Source organism: Amphiura filiformis, chromosome 11 (genome assembly GCF_039555335.1).
Source record: "Amphiura filiformis chromosome 11, Afil_fr2py, whole genome shotgun sequence".
Taxonomy (NCBI): Eukaryota; Metazoa; Echinodermata; class Ophiuroidea; order Amphilepidida; family Amphiuridae; genus Amphiura; species Amphiura filiformis.
Window position 1 is genome coordinate 17,965,227 of NC_092638.1, and position 16,676 is coordinate 17,981,902.

Genomic DNA, 16,676 nt, shown 5'->3' on the forward strand with positions numbered 1-16,676 from the left:
GCCATGGATACGTCCGACATTGCAGAGACGATGAGCGTGTTTATCATAACAGCCTATAATGACACTATTACATAGGGTCACTTTGAGATCAATATTTTGCGTAAGCATCTCCGTCGCGTAATCGGTTGTCGCGCTGGACTAGACTATTTAATATTATTGCGCTGTAAAACCCGGGTACGGGTTCAAGTCCCTGTGTGGTCAAATTCATTTTTCTTTCTTTCTTTAAGGTGTCAAAATGTGCAGAAATAAATCCTGCTTCCAACGCATTTTACAGATTTGTAATACAAACGCCTGTGTTTGAATAATGGTCATTATTTAAGGGGGTTAGTTACTTTTTTTTTGAGATGTTTATATTGCCGTCATTCATCAATGCACTCAAGGACAGTAATTTGTTAAGGTATTGTTGTCAAGTGTTATAAGCTGGTTGCGTGAAATACAGGGGTTGAGCCGATGAAGCCGATAAACGGGTGACTGAACATTGCTTTTTATCGGGCAGACACACATTTTGATTAGTGCATATCGCAACAATATAATGGGTCAGCGTCTTCGGTTCTGGGTACGCCGATAAATCAATCGACGAGATTGAGCACCGGACCCTTACCATGCGTCGTCTGCATACTGCCATCAGCGATCATCAGTTGCTGATGACGTCAATTATTGTATGATTTGAGGAATTTACGCTGCCACGTATGCAATTTGTCGCTTTAAATCAAGGAGGAAGAACGTATGCTATATAGGCCTAACTACGAAGCTTTGCACAAAGAGGAAACCGTTCTGAAACGTTTTTGATCATGGCAACTGCAGCGGTAAGTTAAAATTTTGTTTACGATTTTAAAAGGCCCGATTTCATCCCATTGTTTTTTTGCACCTTGGTTTAAGACTGTGACTTCCGCTCCTTACCCAGTATGGATACCGACATTTTTAATCCTATTTTTTTTTTATATCAGATGAGAATCACGGTACACTTCTTGTGAAGGCTCATAACACTGTATGACAGAAAAGAGAACGTTCGTGCAATGAGAATTAAAAATACGTGCTTATGTAAAGTTTTTACCCTCAAAATGACCAGAAAATGAACGAAGTTCCTTCGCGAAATAAGTTACAAATAACAAATCCAAGACAAAAAGTTATTTCTGAGAATGAGAAAACAATACTTTGATTACTAAGTGTATGTGTTAATCAGTCACATTCGAGAAAATTCAATCAAAATTTTCCTTACAACGCCTTTGTAATGGTCTATATAGTCAACTTTTTCCGCTTACACAGACAGAAAAAACCTTAGACTCCGCTCTCCCCCCTTTTTCGGTCAGAGTAAAAAAGAACAAAACAGGCCTGATACATGACTGTACCATACGGCAAATTGATAACACCTCTGACTCAATATGGGGACAGAATCGACAAACAAAATGAGTGCAATATAGATTTAGATCCATTTGAACCAAAATTCTTTTAAATAATAAATCCATTACGCATTTTTTTTATGCCGAAATGATTTGCCACCAGCATATTCGATTGGCGTTGTGTTTCTTAACGGATACTTCAAAGATTCGACATTATAAGAAAAAGTCATTTCCTTATCAAATTAGAAGACTTTCTTGAAAAAAAAACCAAATCACTGCTGCCTGATGGGATCGTAGTAGTTGACCCAATTTCCGCCCATGTATTCGTTTTTCAATATAAACTCCTCAAAAAAAGTTTGGAAACTTTAAAAAACGGCTGTATATCAGATATTTTTGACATCTATATCCATATTGTTTCATATCAGTGAAAACATTGTTTTTTCCTGTCAACAATGACACCTCATTTGTGACGATAACTTATTCCACGACTGAGTAACTTTCTGTGAAAGATAGAAGAAAATGTGCCAAACTGACATTTTCTGCGCGCCTCTCATTGCTTTGAATGAATAAATGAGTGGGCTAATGCATGAATAAAAGAATGAATGAAAAGTTTTTTGCATCATAGCCATTTTTCAATCCCATGTGATTAGCAGTTCTTCATAGTGGTCATTTACAATTGCAAAGACAGTTATGGTTCGTTTATCAGATCTGGATAAGGTTCGTGCTATAATTGGTCAGCTTGTGGCTGGCAAACCTCAGAATCAAGTTGCGACAACTTTTGGAGTTTCCTGCAGTATGATTTCCAAGCTAAAAGCCAAGTTTCGTCAGACCGGAGATGTCAAAGACACACCCTGAAGTGGCCGTCCAAGAAAAACAACGGCTGCAGAAGACCGGTACATCAGGCTGCCGGCACTTCGAAACCGTAAACTAATCAAACAGTGTGATATTCCTTACTCGTGTTTATTGATGCAAATGGCGCAGACAATGGCAGATTTGGCACATTTTGTTTAAGACCACTCTGTCTTTCAAAGACAGTTACTCAACCGTGGAATAAGTTATGGTCACAAATTTGGTGTCATTTTTGACAGAAAAGAACAATGTTTGTATTGATATGAAACAATATGGAAATCAATTTCAAATATTTATGATATATAGCCGTTTTCTTTTTCTTTTTATTTTTAAAGTTACAGCTATTTTAATATTTGACATTTTTGGGCAAAAATGGAAAAAAATCACGAAAAACACATTTTTAACCCCAAATAACTCCTAAATGTCCCAAGTAAACCGTGGGAACTTTTTGGATATTAATTCAGACATATCTTTACTCTTGATTTGTTATGTTTTCATGTAGTGCCCAAGAGGGGACTACAGAAGTGAAAGATAAATGCTCATGCCTCATAGTCTACAATATCGATCACGCTCAAGTTCTAAGCTCAAAATATTTTTTTATTTTTAAGTCCAAATATTTCTCATGATGTTGATATACATATGAATTGTAATATCACAATTTACTAATGTATAAAAAAAGAAGCGGCTGATTCTATCCATTTAAAAACCGTTAAATTTGTAATACTTGATTCAGAGGTTTTTTTCTGAGAACAACAACAGTATACGTTCTGTGCGCTGCGAGTGCTTACACTTACAGTCCATTCTTTCAAAGCGGGCATATCTCGTTTCATGACGTCAAACTTTTTTCTAGGTCAAATCTGTCTCGTTCGAAGGAACTCACCGCTCACAGTTGGTTTTGCGGAATATCAATTTTAAACGTCTTATTTTCTCAAAAAAGGAGTCATTTTCATTGTCCTTATAATATTAGCTTGCCAATAATATGATGTTGTCCGAGCAATATATGTGACCTTGTGACTGTTGTGATAATGGTAGTTTAAAGCATCTTGCGAATTATAGTGAGCTTCGGCAAAAATTGCGTTGATCATTTTAAAGCGAGTGTGTAGAAGAATTTAAATATCACAGATATATTTTGTAGGTCATGTGGTTCTTGAGTTGTGTTGTAAAGGGGGCTGAAACAACAACACACGGTTGTTTGATGTGATCATTTATTAATATTTCTAACAAAACATTATTATAATGTTCAATTCTAGACATGAATAATACCAACAGCTATCACACTAATAAACTGTACATACACATATATTTTATAGCAATTTTTAACATAGATTTTCGTTTCAATATCAAATTATTCATCTTTTTCTGCTTTTTTCTGGTAATTGTAATTCTATAAACTGTTCATTTCTGTGAAAATTGAGATATTTACGTCATATTTTAAATTCAAATTTTCCGAATAATATGAGTTCTACCTTACGTTTCATGATAAAAAGTTTTTTGAAAATTCCCCTGCCATTTGTTAGTCTGTTTGCTGATGTTCTAATACCATTTTACAAGTGTCTACCCCTTTTAAATATGCATACAAGATTTTAGATAAATAGCGCCACCATTGTTAAACTTTTCTTAAAAATGACTCAGTTTTACATGCCATCAAATGATCAAACAACCGTGAACACTTTTGTAAAACGTACATAACTCATTAACAACAATAAAGCAAGCAATTTTTCAAATTATATTATTTGTAGAATGAACTTTTGAAAAACATCAAAGTGTTATTTTGCAATATTGATTTAGGAACCTGTGTCGTATCAATTACTTGCAACAATGTACAATGTTCAAATATCCCCGTCACCATCGCGTGTAGCTTATCATAAGTTCAACGCCACGGAGACTGATTAAACAGCATTAATGAGCACAAAAATATTGACATTTACCTGCGTGCAGAAGAGGGCATGTATGGTTATTCCAGTCTGGCAGTCACCTCGTGATCCCAAACTCTGTTATACCTGTTGAATAGTTTTGATATCATGACATAGAATGCTGCAAAGTAGCCTTTATAGACTCATTCAGATCCCAGAATTTGATAGAGAATCACGAGATATTTGCAAATAGATAATATTATAAATGACATTTTGCTGTTTGTTGAAACGATAAAGTGAAATGGCAATGAATCAGGCCGTTGCAACTTCTATACTAGCGCAATACAAAAAGATGGCGTCAGCGTCGGCTTCCCCTGTGTATTACCCTGTGCTGATAGCCTAAAGAAACTGCAGAAAAATGCTGCTGCCACCTACGATAGTACTGCGTAGTGTTGTGGAGACTTACGTTAACATGACGTCACGAATATGCTAATTACAGAAAAATGCTGCTGCCATCTACGTCCACATGTTGCAAGCGTGACGATCGCTGACCTCACATCGACGAACGGAGTTGCAAGTCCATCGCACTTCGTGCTCTATTATACGTCCATGAATGAATGGTACAACTAATTTGAATAGAACAATTGTGTTAATTGAGCCCACAGGGGCGTCGCTAGACCAATATGATTCGGGGGTGTACAGCATGTTTTGCCGACGGAAATATTTTGTAAATTGTAGCCCCAAAAATTTCAGCCAGGACGGCGCTCGAGAATCTAAAAAGTGGGGTATGAGGGGGAGATAGGAGTCAAAAAAATGTTCAACTATTTAAAAAAAATTAGTAGCTACTATAACATTATACCATTCACAAGAGGTCTATTACGTAACAACAGCACTATTTTGTACCTTTTATAGGACTTTTGCTATTTGCCGATAATCACATAGCTTTTTTTACATCTGCCGACAAGCACATGGTTTTAACGACAACAGTTAATTTTTACCGACAAAATTGGCTGGGGTGTCACCCCCCCTCTAGCGTCGCCCTGTGAGCCCAAGGTGATACAAGCAAAAGAATGGGTGTATACTTGCCTTGGGGTCACTTATTACTATTAGGAACAATTTTGTTTAAACCATTTCCAAAATATTTCTCTGGTAATAAGGATTCAGTAAAAACGCTCCGATATTGATAAAAAATGATCTCAAAATGTTTGACCTGTTATAGCACTTTCAATAAGGAATAAATTGCAATACCTGAGATGTTTTGTTACCTTGGCTGTGGCAAATGTTGCTGTGTTTCATTCGCAACCAAGTATCCTAGATAGATAGTGAAAACTATTCTTTTTCTTGATTGCTTTTAGAAAACGAAAAAATTCAGACCATTTACATCAAATAATTGTATGAAGGGAACACTTGAGGTTTTGACAAAAAACAATCACATCACAGATGCCTATTTTACACTAGATCTCACACAGCTCTTATGATGATACGCACTCAACCGTGTAATACAAAACATACTGCTTTAAGCGCGCTTCAGACTCCGAGTATTGTACGTACAATATTGTATGTACAATATGTACGTTATTTAATCTATTGCCATTCTATTTCCAGTAATGTTTAAGTCCTAACGAATGTTTGATGACGAAAAATCGATAATATGTTACATACAATATTTAGCAGAAATATATTATCGATTTTACGTCATCAAACATTCGTTAGAACTTAAACATTACTGGAAATAGAATGGCAATAGATTAAATAACGTACATATTGTACATACAATATTGTACGTACAATAAAAAGTCTGTATACTGCTTTAGGCTAGACTCGCCGTGCTTGGAAATATCTGTGTGCCCAGATGTATCGAGGTGGAAACTATGTGTGTAGATCAGTGGCGTAGATTTCTTTTTGACATGGGAGGGGGGTGGAAAATAAGTTTATGGTACAAATGGGGGGATGATCGTAGATCCCCCGGGTGTGGTGTAAATGCATTTATAAGAGAATAGTTTTTGTAGTCAAACCTTTTCATATGATATTACATATAGAATTTTGACAAAACCTGCAGATATGTTATCAAACAGGATTTTTTATCATTTTACTAAATGTAAGCCTACATGGTTATATACTTCTTGGGGCGACCGCTACGGCGGACCCTTTATTTGGCTTGACTTTGCACAATGCTTCTAATTTCGGTCTTGCTAGATTTACTTTGCAACTGTTTTACTTAAAAGTATGCCCAGCATAGAAATAATAAAAATTGCTTTAAAAGGAATGGGGTGCCTAATATGAACTTGGTCGTGATGTGGTGAATTCCATGGTGTTTAGATTTGGCATTAGAATGATTTTTTTTTCTGGGGAAGAGGGGGAAATGATTAAATGTAAAAGATATGCGTTTGAGTGGGGGAGGTGTATGACAGGACCATTTTGGACTGAATTAAATTCTATTGAAACGGTATGAAGCTGTGGGTGGGGGGAGTTGTATTTATTGTAGTGAGGATATTGCAATGGATATTGAATATTAAGCAGGGGTTATGATTGATAGTATAGAAGACAAGAATAATTATTTTGCTTTTACAAACCAGTTTTCATTTCATTCATTTAAACAAGTGTATTATTGCACTGACAATGTTTATAAAAAATATACTTAACAACCCAAAATGTTTATAAAAAAATATACTAAACAACCCAAATTATGAAACACAGCACAATGTTTATAAAAAATATACTAAACAACCCAAAAAAATATACTAAACAACCTGAAACCATGAAAGCACACCAAGTGCCTGTCTCCCCTCGCTGGCACCAACAACCAATTTGGTGTTTTTATGAGTCAATTAATTTTGTATTTTAAACAAAGGATAACGAGCCAATACGCACAAGATTTCATCCCCTGCATATTAGTAAACAATAATAAAATCAAAACCAAGCAAGTTGTGTTTTTATTTCTAAGCTGGGCATACTTTTAAGCAAAACAGTTGCGAAATCTAGCAAGACCGAAATTAGAAGCTTTTTGCAAAGTCAAGCCAAATAAAAGGCCCCGCCGTAGCGGGCGCCCCAAAACACAATTTGCTTGGTTTTGTGATTTTATTACTGTTTACTAATATCAGAGAACTATACAAATTAGAAAGCCTACATCCACTTTCTAACTCAGTTCTGTCAAGAGAAACTATAGCTTATCTCTTATACACCAAACTGGTAAACTGGAAATTCTCAGCTATGATTTACCCTACATGATGCAATACAATGGTCATATTGAGCCAAGAGGGTGAGAGCATTTAATAATCCTTGTTGAGAGTTCATAGGGGCAATGTCGGGAACCACGTCAAGCTATTATATTGTTCGACCTAGGCTACATCATTTTTAACGCATGCGTGTTCGTCAATACAGCTTCAAGGTCCGTTCATACTACCACTGCATTTGCGATGCGTTGTTTGCGATGTGGTGCGTTGTCGCGTACTGCATCGTATTGCAAACTACACATTGCAATATCGCAATAAAGTTTAATACATTTTAACTGGGAAATACGACGAGTTGCGTTGAGTTGCGGCAAAAAAGTAATCGATATATCGGCATCGTAAAGCAACACCATAGGCAACACATCGCAAATGCGGTGGTAGTATGAACGGACCTTAAGTCTCCTCCACCTTCGCAACACGGCACGTGGAGTGACTGGAATCACACTGACGGCGGAGGACAAGCTGGTCAGACAGTTTATAATTGTATCAAGCATAGAATACCTGAACAATCACACCGTCATTTGATCGACTACAGAATATATTGTATGTACTCAAAATATGATTCAAAAATTGTAAACCTCTTAAGGGGGTACTACACTCCTCGATAAATTTGTGTCTATTTTTGTATTTTTCTCAAAAACTAATAACACAGTGGTAACAAAAGTTATGTATATGATAGGGGCAAGGAATCCAATTACTAAACTGAAATTTCAGTGACTCAAGACAAGCGGTTAAGTATATATGATAGGAAATGAGGTACATCCTAGCGGTACCTTATTTCTTATCATAAATAACGAACAGCTTGTCATGGGTCACTGAAATTCCAGTGTAGTAATTGCATTCCTTGCCCCTATATAATATACATAACTTTTGTTACCAGTGTGATATTATTTTTTTGAGAAAAATGAAAAAATAGACTCAAATTTATCGAGGGGTGTAATACCCCCTTAACTTATATATTTGTGTACTAAAGTTCCTGAATAACGTCATGTAGGAAACAAAATGGCCGCCTATTGTCTAGACCTAGGCTACATCTTCCGGTTTCGTTACGTCATTTCATTCGCCCATCCCATTGTTCATTATTCCTGATTGAGCATAGAAATAGTATCTACTATTTCCATGCATTGAGACACATGGAGGATTTCCAAGTTCAAAAAATAGATATGATTAAACTTTTTTCTGATCAATTTGATTACATGAGAGGGGATTCCCAAAATGTCATTACATGCTAACTCTTTCAAGGGGATTTCCATCTCTCATGTCTCTCACGATATAGCTTTAAATTACAAAGATAACAAATCAAATTAAACTAGATATATTGCATCCTTAAAAGGCTGCGAAGTCTAGCCGTGACCTTCAAATGACCTTGAAATGACCTTCACCACGTTTTGCATCATATCAACAACTGTGTGATATTTGACCGCACGATTGTCATGTGACAAAGCGTGGTCACGGGCAGTGATTGTCTGTGGTAAAGTTTGATATTTTACATGTACTTCAAATAATTAATTGGTGTGGCCCCTGCATTGCATACGTGCTCCGTGTAGATTTCGCCAGGCGCACAACACTAAATCCTTCCGCATTTGGTGTAACCCTTCATAGTCCCGGTAAAAAATAGTGCCTAAGCGAAATATATCGGCGTTCCGAGGGAACCGAATTTTGAGTGACTCTTGGTTGAGTTGATAGTTGATAAAAACGATAGAATAGGAGCTCAACCTTACAAATTTGTTCAGAAAACGTTCCGAATCGAATGTGCATGGGCTCTCGGAACAATAGCATGGCCGTAACTGGGAAGGAGGCGCGAGTGTCTGCTAAAATTCGGGATGGCGCTGTTCAGGGTTTCGTATCTGTCAAGTTTGTCTTAATTTATTTAAATACAAAAATAATATTTAAGACATTTGTGCGATCAAAATATTAATAAATGATTGGAACGTTCTGATAAGAATCAGGCTGATAGCACATGCGCCGATGACTGCATACTGAGAAGCCTACTGAGAAAAATAGTAGGGGAATACAAGTGTTGAAAGTGACTTGCCGGAATCATTGCATGGTGAACGGAATTGCTTCAGGGCTTGGTAATAATCCTTAGAAAGCCTATTTAATATTATGTAATGTATAGTGAAGAATGAAAAGGATTAGAACCATAGTGTTGCTTTATCGTAGCAGTTGCCTATACACCGAATACACAGTCATAGTGGGTGATTAGAAAAGGTCGGGGACTCTATAAAACGATGATAAAATCTGTTTGGGCGTTCGCCGGCGCGGCAAATTCGGGATAAATCCTGGCATCTCATCTGGCACACATCAACTCGCCATCATGTTGTTTTCGTGTCAGATGGACGGTGAAGAATAACACAGAATTCCTATGACCGGTATAGGCTCTTATCGCGTGACTGATAGCCGATGCAGAGACTGCAGTAATTAAAAAGACCAAAATGACCCACTTAATGACGGTTGATCTAAAATCTGTGAAGACCCCCTAAACTACATTAGTCAATAAACAGTTTGAGTAAATTTCGTGGAATTCTGTCAACTGCTCTAGGAGAAGAAGGGAATTGCGCTAAATTGAAAAAGCGTGAAGAGATACAAGAGTCTAGCCGCCGCTCAGCTAGACTAAAAATAGTCACGACTAGCAAAAACAAAAAAAACCAAAAAAAAAAAAAAAAAACCATGAAACAGGTAGGGGTTCGAACCCACACCCGTAGAGCGAGATCAGAGTTTAGTTTACAAGCCGGGGTTCTTACCGCTGCGCTATAGAGGGATGCTGAAGTTTTCTGAACAAATTCCAAGTAGTATGTGTTGGTGTTAATGTATAACATTGAGGTCGGATCTAAATTGTATAGAACTGATGTATAGTGTTGATGATAGTGGTGGAATTAGCATGATAAAAGCACCCATTCATGGTTGAATATTGTGAATAGATTGGTTGAATGTTTTTTTCTTACCATGTACACTGTAGTATTATGATCAATACCAGTTTATAAAGGACATTTTAGTCAACAATACCGGTCTGACGTAATCCCTGCAGGACTCGTAAATAATCCTTAGAAAGCCTATTTAATATTATGTAATGTATAGTGAAGAATGAAAAGGATTAGAACCATAGTGTTGCTTTATCGTAGCAGTTGCCTATACACCGAATACACAGTCATAGTGGGTGATTAGAAAAGGTCGGGGACTCTATAAAACGATGATAAAATCTGTTTGGGTGTTCGCCGGCGCGGCAAATTCGGGATAAATCCTGGCAACTCATCTGGCACACATCAACTCGCCATCATGTTGTTTTCGTGTCAGATGGACGGTGAAGAATAACACAGAATTCCTATGACCGGTATAGGCTCTTATCGCGTGACTGATAGCCGATGCAGAGACTGCAGTAATTAAAAAGACCAAAATGACCCACTTAATGACGGTTGATCTAAAATCTGTGAAGACCCCCTAAACTACATTAGTCAATAAACAGTTTGAGTAAATTTCGTGGAATTCTGTCAACTGCTCTAGGAGAAGAAGGGAATTGCGCTAAATTGAAAAAGCGTGAAGAGATACAAGAGTCTAGCCGCCGCTCGGCTAGACTAAAAATAGTCACGACTAGCAAAAAAAAAAAAAAAAAACAAACAAACCATGAAACAGGTAGGGGTTCGAACCCACACCCGTAGAGCGAGATCAGAGTTTAGTTTACAAGCCGGGGTTCTTACCGCTGCGCTATAGAGGATGCTGAAGTTTTCTGAACAAATTCCAAGTAGTATGTGTTGGTGTTAATGTATAACATTGAGGTCGGATCTAAATTGTATAGAACTGATGTATAGTGTTGATGATAGTGGTGGAATTAGCATGATAAAAGCACCCATTCATGGTTGAATATTGTGAATAGATTGGTTGAATGTTTTTTTTTTCTTACCATGTACACTGTAGTATTATGATCAATACCAGTTTATAAAGGACATTTTAGTCAACAATACCGGTCTGACGTAATCCCTGCAGGACTCGTAAATAATCCTTAGAAAGCCTATTTAATATTATGTAATGTATAGTGAAGAATGAAAAGGATTAGAACCATAGTGTTGCTTTATCGTAGCAGTTGCCTATACACCGAATACACAGTCATAGTGGGTGATTAGAAAAGGTCAGGGACTCTATAAAACGATGATAAAATCTGTTTGGGTGTTCGCCGGCGCGGCAAATTCAGGATAAATCCTGGCAACTCATCTGGCACACATCAACTCGCCATCATGTTGTTTTCGTGTCAGATGGACGGTGAAGAATAACACAGAATTCCTATGACCGGTATAGGCTCTTATCGCGTGACTGATAGCCGATGCAGAGACTGCAGTAATTAAAAAGACCAAAATGACCCACTTAATGACGGTTGATCTAAAATCTGTGAAGCCCCCCTAAACTACATTAGTCAATAAACAGTTTGAGTAAATTTCGTGGAATTCTGTCAACTGCTCTAGGAGAAGAAGGGAATTGCGCTAAATTGAAAAAGCGTGAAGAGATACAAGAGTCTAGCCGCCGCTCGGCTAGACTAATTACACTATCTATAGACCATTTGACATCACTGTTTATCAACAAAGGCGAGGGACTCGTCTATCGATATGCTCGAACGAGCCGCTACACTGTTCAATGGCTTTCTTGTATTGTATGAAATGTGGCGGGCGATTTAAAATGCACATACCCTTAGCAGACTACGATGCGTACGTACACTGCAGGGCAAAGAACAATGTAAATTGTCATAATGCGCGCGCATACTGCCGGGCAATGACGTCACATGTCAAGTGGTCTATAGAGGACACCCCTTAGAGCCCCTCTTCACCTGTGTAGCCTATACAATAATGCATATTTTTTAATAAAAAAACCTAGAGGGATAGGTTTCTAGTTCGATTCCACAGCCATCCATACCTATCACATAGAGTATATTGTATAAAGGCCCTGCATCATTTTATCGATTGGCTCCAAACAAAGGATTTGAACCGGTGTCCTTCACCGACGTTATGGCGGAGTGCAGTCCATTCAATCAAATGTTGTCATCAACCTATTTGATCGTAGTGCAGAGTTATGTGTGTGAGACGAACTGTCACGGTAGATTGCAATCATGCTTTTGTTGAATGCATTTGAGTAGTCCGCCATATTTACGGGATGATACGTCACATGCAAGGCTTCTATTGTATTATCATGCTGAGTGCCCCGTGGTATCTAATGGAGGAGAGAATTTTATTTAAATGAGTGCGAGTGACGTAGTATTCGATAGGGTCTACACCATGGAGCTATTAAAGATGGAGAAGCAATAGATTACGTAACGCATTGTTCCCTTGTGCCGATTTGATTTTCCGACAAGCTATTCATCGAAAGGTACCTTTTATACGGGACAAAGGGGTTCCACCATTAAATCAGTATTCTGACCTGACAGCGCATTAACGTTTTAATAGGCAGGTTACTATCAATAAGTGATCAAACGAAAGTCGCGTAAACGAAAAGTATCTTTTGTTCCCATACAACCCAAGAAAAAGGAAAAGAAAGGATGATAAATAAATGTAGGCCTTATAATAATTAGAAACTAAACAAAGCCCCCCCCCCCACATAGGCCTGGCACTAACAGCACTATAGGCAGCCATTCGATGATGTCAATGCCTTTATGCGTTACGTAATGAAAACGCCCAGTCAGGTGTATTTCACACCTGCCAAGCACAAGTCATCCAATTTTGAAAATTGGACGTTGAATGTTTACTGGGATAAATCAACCTGGATTTGTAAAAAGGTATCTTTAGATATATACAAGGTGTCCCATCAAAAGGTTACATGTAGAAAATGAACCGCATTTTGCGATGGTACAACAAAACACTGTCATTGTTTTACGTATTATTTATTTATCCTTCGTGTAATTGTCTGCGAAGTTTCAACTCCGTATCTTTAAAGCAACTTAACTTATGAGCGCAAGATGACAGGGGTGTCAAGAGTGACTAATCATCAAAATATCGCACAACAAAAGTTAAACACAAACACATCTGTGTGCTCTATTTTTCTTATTACTTTTTACTTCTCTCTTTTTTTTTCATGGTTGAAAAACTTTTTGCACTCAAGAACCACATTGAGAATTAAATATTTCACATTTCTTATAGAGCTTGTTGACTCTTGTTAGTAAAAATAAAGATTTACAGAGAGGAACACTTTTTGGTGAAGGCATTTTTGCACGCTGCATCTCCTGCCATAAACATAATAAAATTAATAACAATTTGCATTTAGGCTTTGTTTGAGTTTTGTTGAGTTGCTGTGTTATATACTGCAGACTTGTACCCGAGTCCAGCTTGTCCGAGTCCGAGCCGAGTCCAGTTGCATCCGAGTCCGAGCCAAGTCCGAGTCCTTTTGTGTCCGAGTCCGGACTCGAGTCCAAGTCCGGGGTGCCGAGTCCGAGCCAAGTCCGAGTCCAACAAAATAAGACGCGAGTCCGGACTCGAGTCCGGCTCGAGTCCGGACTCTGTCAGAGTCCATTCCCGGTCGGGGGTCATTCAACTTTAATGTGACATGTATCTGCCTACTGGCATTGCTAAGTAGGAGCCTATTTGTATAAAAAAAAAGGGTCATTGGGTATATAACAAATTGTAAAAGGGGTAATTGGGTATAAACAATTTAAAAGAAGGTGGTCATTTGATATAACATTTTGAAAAAATGAATCATAAGAATGGAGCAAAATTTTATATTTTGTTTCTAATCCGGACTCGAACGATACATCAGTGATATACTGTAAGAATATTGTTCATACATATCTGACCGAACTCTCGAAGTAAAACTGAAGGCTGGACCTACTCAAATGACCCGCCAAATACACTGTACGCAGTGTGCGGGCAGCGAACCTCGTGTTGCATTATGTCACGTAAACATGGTAAACCGCTTGCTTCCTGGGTATAAGCCCCTTTATGGAATCAACATAATTAATAATCATGAGATATTGAGATATTGAGAATATAGAACTGAAATATGAACTGATTGAACTTTGCCCGTATTACAAATAGAAAACTGATAACCCAAATCCGATTAATATTGACATCTCGATCAGATCAATATGAAAAAAAAAAGATATTCCTGAAAAAAATGGTGTCAGTTCCAATTTACAATGTAATTATTATTTGTGCAAGGGAGGGCTATAGCCGAGGCTATAGCCGCGGAGCTGAAAGTTACCCTTACCAGCATCGTACTACCATCTTAAGGGGCTGGGTTTCCCACTGGATGTTTTCATTATCCTTTGGGTGCTCCATGTGTTTTCCTGCTTATACTAGTTCTTCCTCCTTCTCAGCATCCAGTTGTCTAGGGCTTAATTTTAGTTTTAGTCTTCAGCTTCGTTTGCATGGTAGGACAGAATACCTGTTTCAGGTACTTCTGTAGGGTAGAGACACCTGAGTCTGAGGGGTACATACACACAGATCTCCTCAGCAGGCGACCAGGTGTATACCCATATGATTTAGTATGGGTGGCAACTGGACTAAATGCTGAAACCTTTCCTTTATATCCTCTATGACAGAAGGAGTGGCGACCTCTGTCTTATTCAGCCATTGACAAGAAATATGAGTTTACATTTAAGCACCAGGGTTAAAGCCCCTGCTATGAAGTCTGGACCATCTAAGTCTATGCTAACATCAATGACGGTTTGGTCTCAAAGCCAGTTGATACCATCCCTGGACGGACCAAACCTGATGCAGATAAGGATGGGCAAGACAAATTTGTACAAAGGAAAAATCCATTTACCATCAGCACTTTCAACATCAGAACTCTCAACTCACTAGCCAAAAAAGAAGAACTTGCTCATGAAGCCGCACATTATGGCATTGACATCATATGTCTGCAGGAACACCGGATTTGTCACAGTGACTCCCTCTTGCAGGAAGATCTAAATGGATACAGATTAGTCACCTTTTCAGCATGGAGGAACCAAAGAAATGCTGCCACTGGTGGAGTAGGCTTCTTAATCTCACCAAGAGCCCTCAATTCCTGCATGTCCATTATTGGCCATAATGAACGGATTATGGAAATTTCTCTGCTGGGCAATCCAACATCCACAGTTCTCTGCTGCTACAGTCCACATAACGAACTACCCGAAGAAGCTGTTATCTCCTTCTACCAAGAACTCTCTTCTAGAGTTAATGCCATCCCAGCTTATAACTTATTTATAATTGGAGGAGACTTTAATGCTCAGCTTGGGCCATTGGATGCTCTCTTCACACCTGCTAAAGAAACCAATAGAAATGGCAACCACATGAAAGACTTCCTGCAGGAACATAACCTCATAGCCACAAACACAAGGTTTCGAAACCGCTTCAACAGATTATGGACACATAGGCGTCCTAATGGTCAACTAGTTCAACTAGACTTTGTCCTGGTAAGAAAGAAGTGGATCAACTCAATCAAGAATTCACGTGCATACAGCTCCTTCGAGGGTGTGAACTCGGACCATAGGATTGTTTTATACAAATGTCAAGTCAGCTACCGGAAATGCAGAACTTCCATGAAAGACCCAATGAAACGTATTGACTGGAAGAAGGTTACCAGAGACACCATCCTGGGTGAACGGTTTGTGGTAGCAGTCTATAACCGCTTTCGTTCTCTACAGGATGAGCTACAAGAACCAATATTAGCACCACTTATGATACCTTAGTTGCGGCTAATGAGGAAGTTGCACTGGAGATCACATTACTCGTTGACTGCCGATAAAACGCCCAATAAAGACTTAGTCACCGGACCGCGCCGGCCAGTTAAAGTACATGCCCTATCACACCACTCCACACCATACATAAATTCTCCCAGTCACATTTCCCAAATATGAAATTAAAAAAAGTCAAATTTTAATTTACTTCTTTTAAAGTTTGGCAGAGGCGGGGTTCGAACTCACGGCGCAACGCTTAGTACTCTATGAGCCTAGCGCCTTAGACCACTAGGCCACTTGTCTTTTGTTATTCAGCTGAAACTTATTTAAAAATATAATCGCAACTTCAACATAGGCCTACCACGTGACAAGCAAAGGCAGAAAACGTATTATATTTTGGAATTTTATCTGCTTAAAACATTAATGTGTATTATAATAGAGCTACCATTATTTATATTGTTGAATTCTCAAGCGCATAGAGACAATTAATACGAGCGTCCTATGATACATACACAATACATAAAATCGATTTTGATCTTCGGCATTACTCGGTGACCTCGGTGACCTCCGATAAAACGCCCAATAACGCCGGTCAGTTAAAAAAAATGCTTAAGTACATGCCCTATTGAGATAAGCAATCCTTTTGTGATATGTCCATTCATCCATATAATAATAGCAATCAGATTTTTGGATGGATGTTTTACACAGTGATTGGAGAAGAAGCTATGTAAATAATCAAAAGTACATGTCTACAAATTGACAAGGACAACTC

The 16,676-nt window shown here is 38.2% G+C and overlaps 1 protein-coding gene across 1 annotated transcript; it reads left to right on the plus strand.

The window, feature by feature from the left end:
• Nucleotides 1-791: 791 nt before the first annotated feature.
• LOC140163520 (craniofacial development protein 2-like) lies at nucleotides 792-15,916 on the plus strand. The gene is made up of 2 exons (XM_072186835.1): nucleotides 792-806; nucleotides 14,924-15,916. The coding sequence occupies exons 1-2, from the start codon at nucleotides 792-794 to the stop codon at nucleotides 15,914-15,916; spliced, it is 1,008 nt and encodes a 335-aa protein (XP_072042936.1).
• The last annotated feature ends 760 nt before the right edge of the window (nucleotides 15,917-16,676 follow it).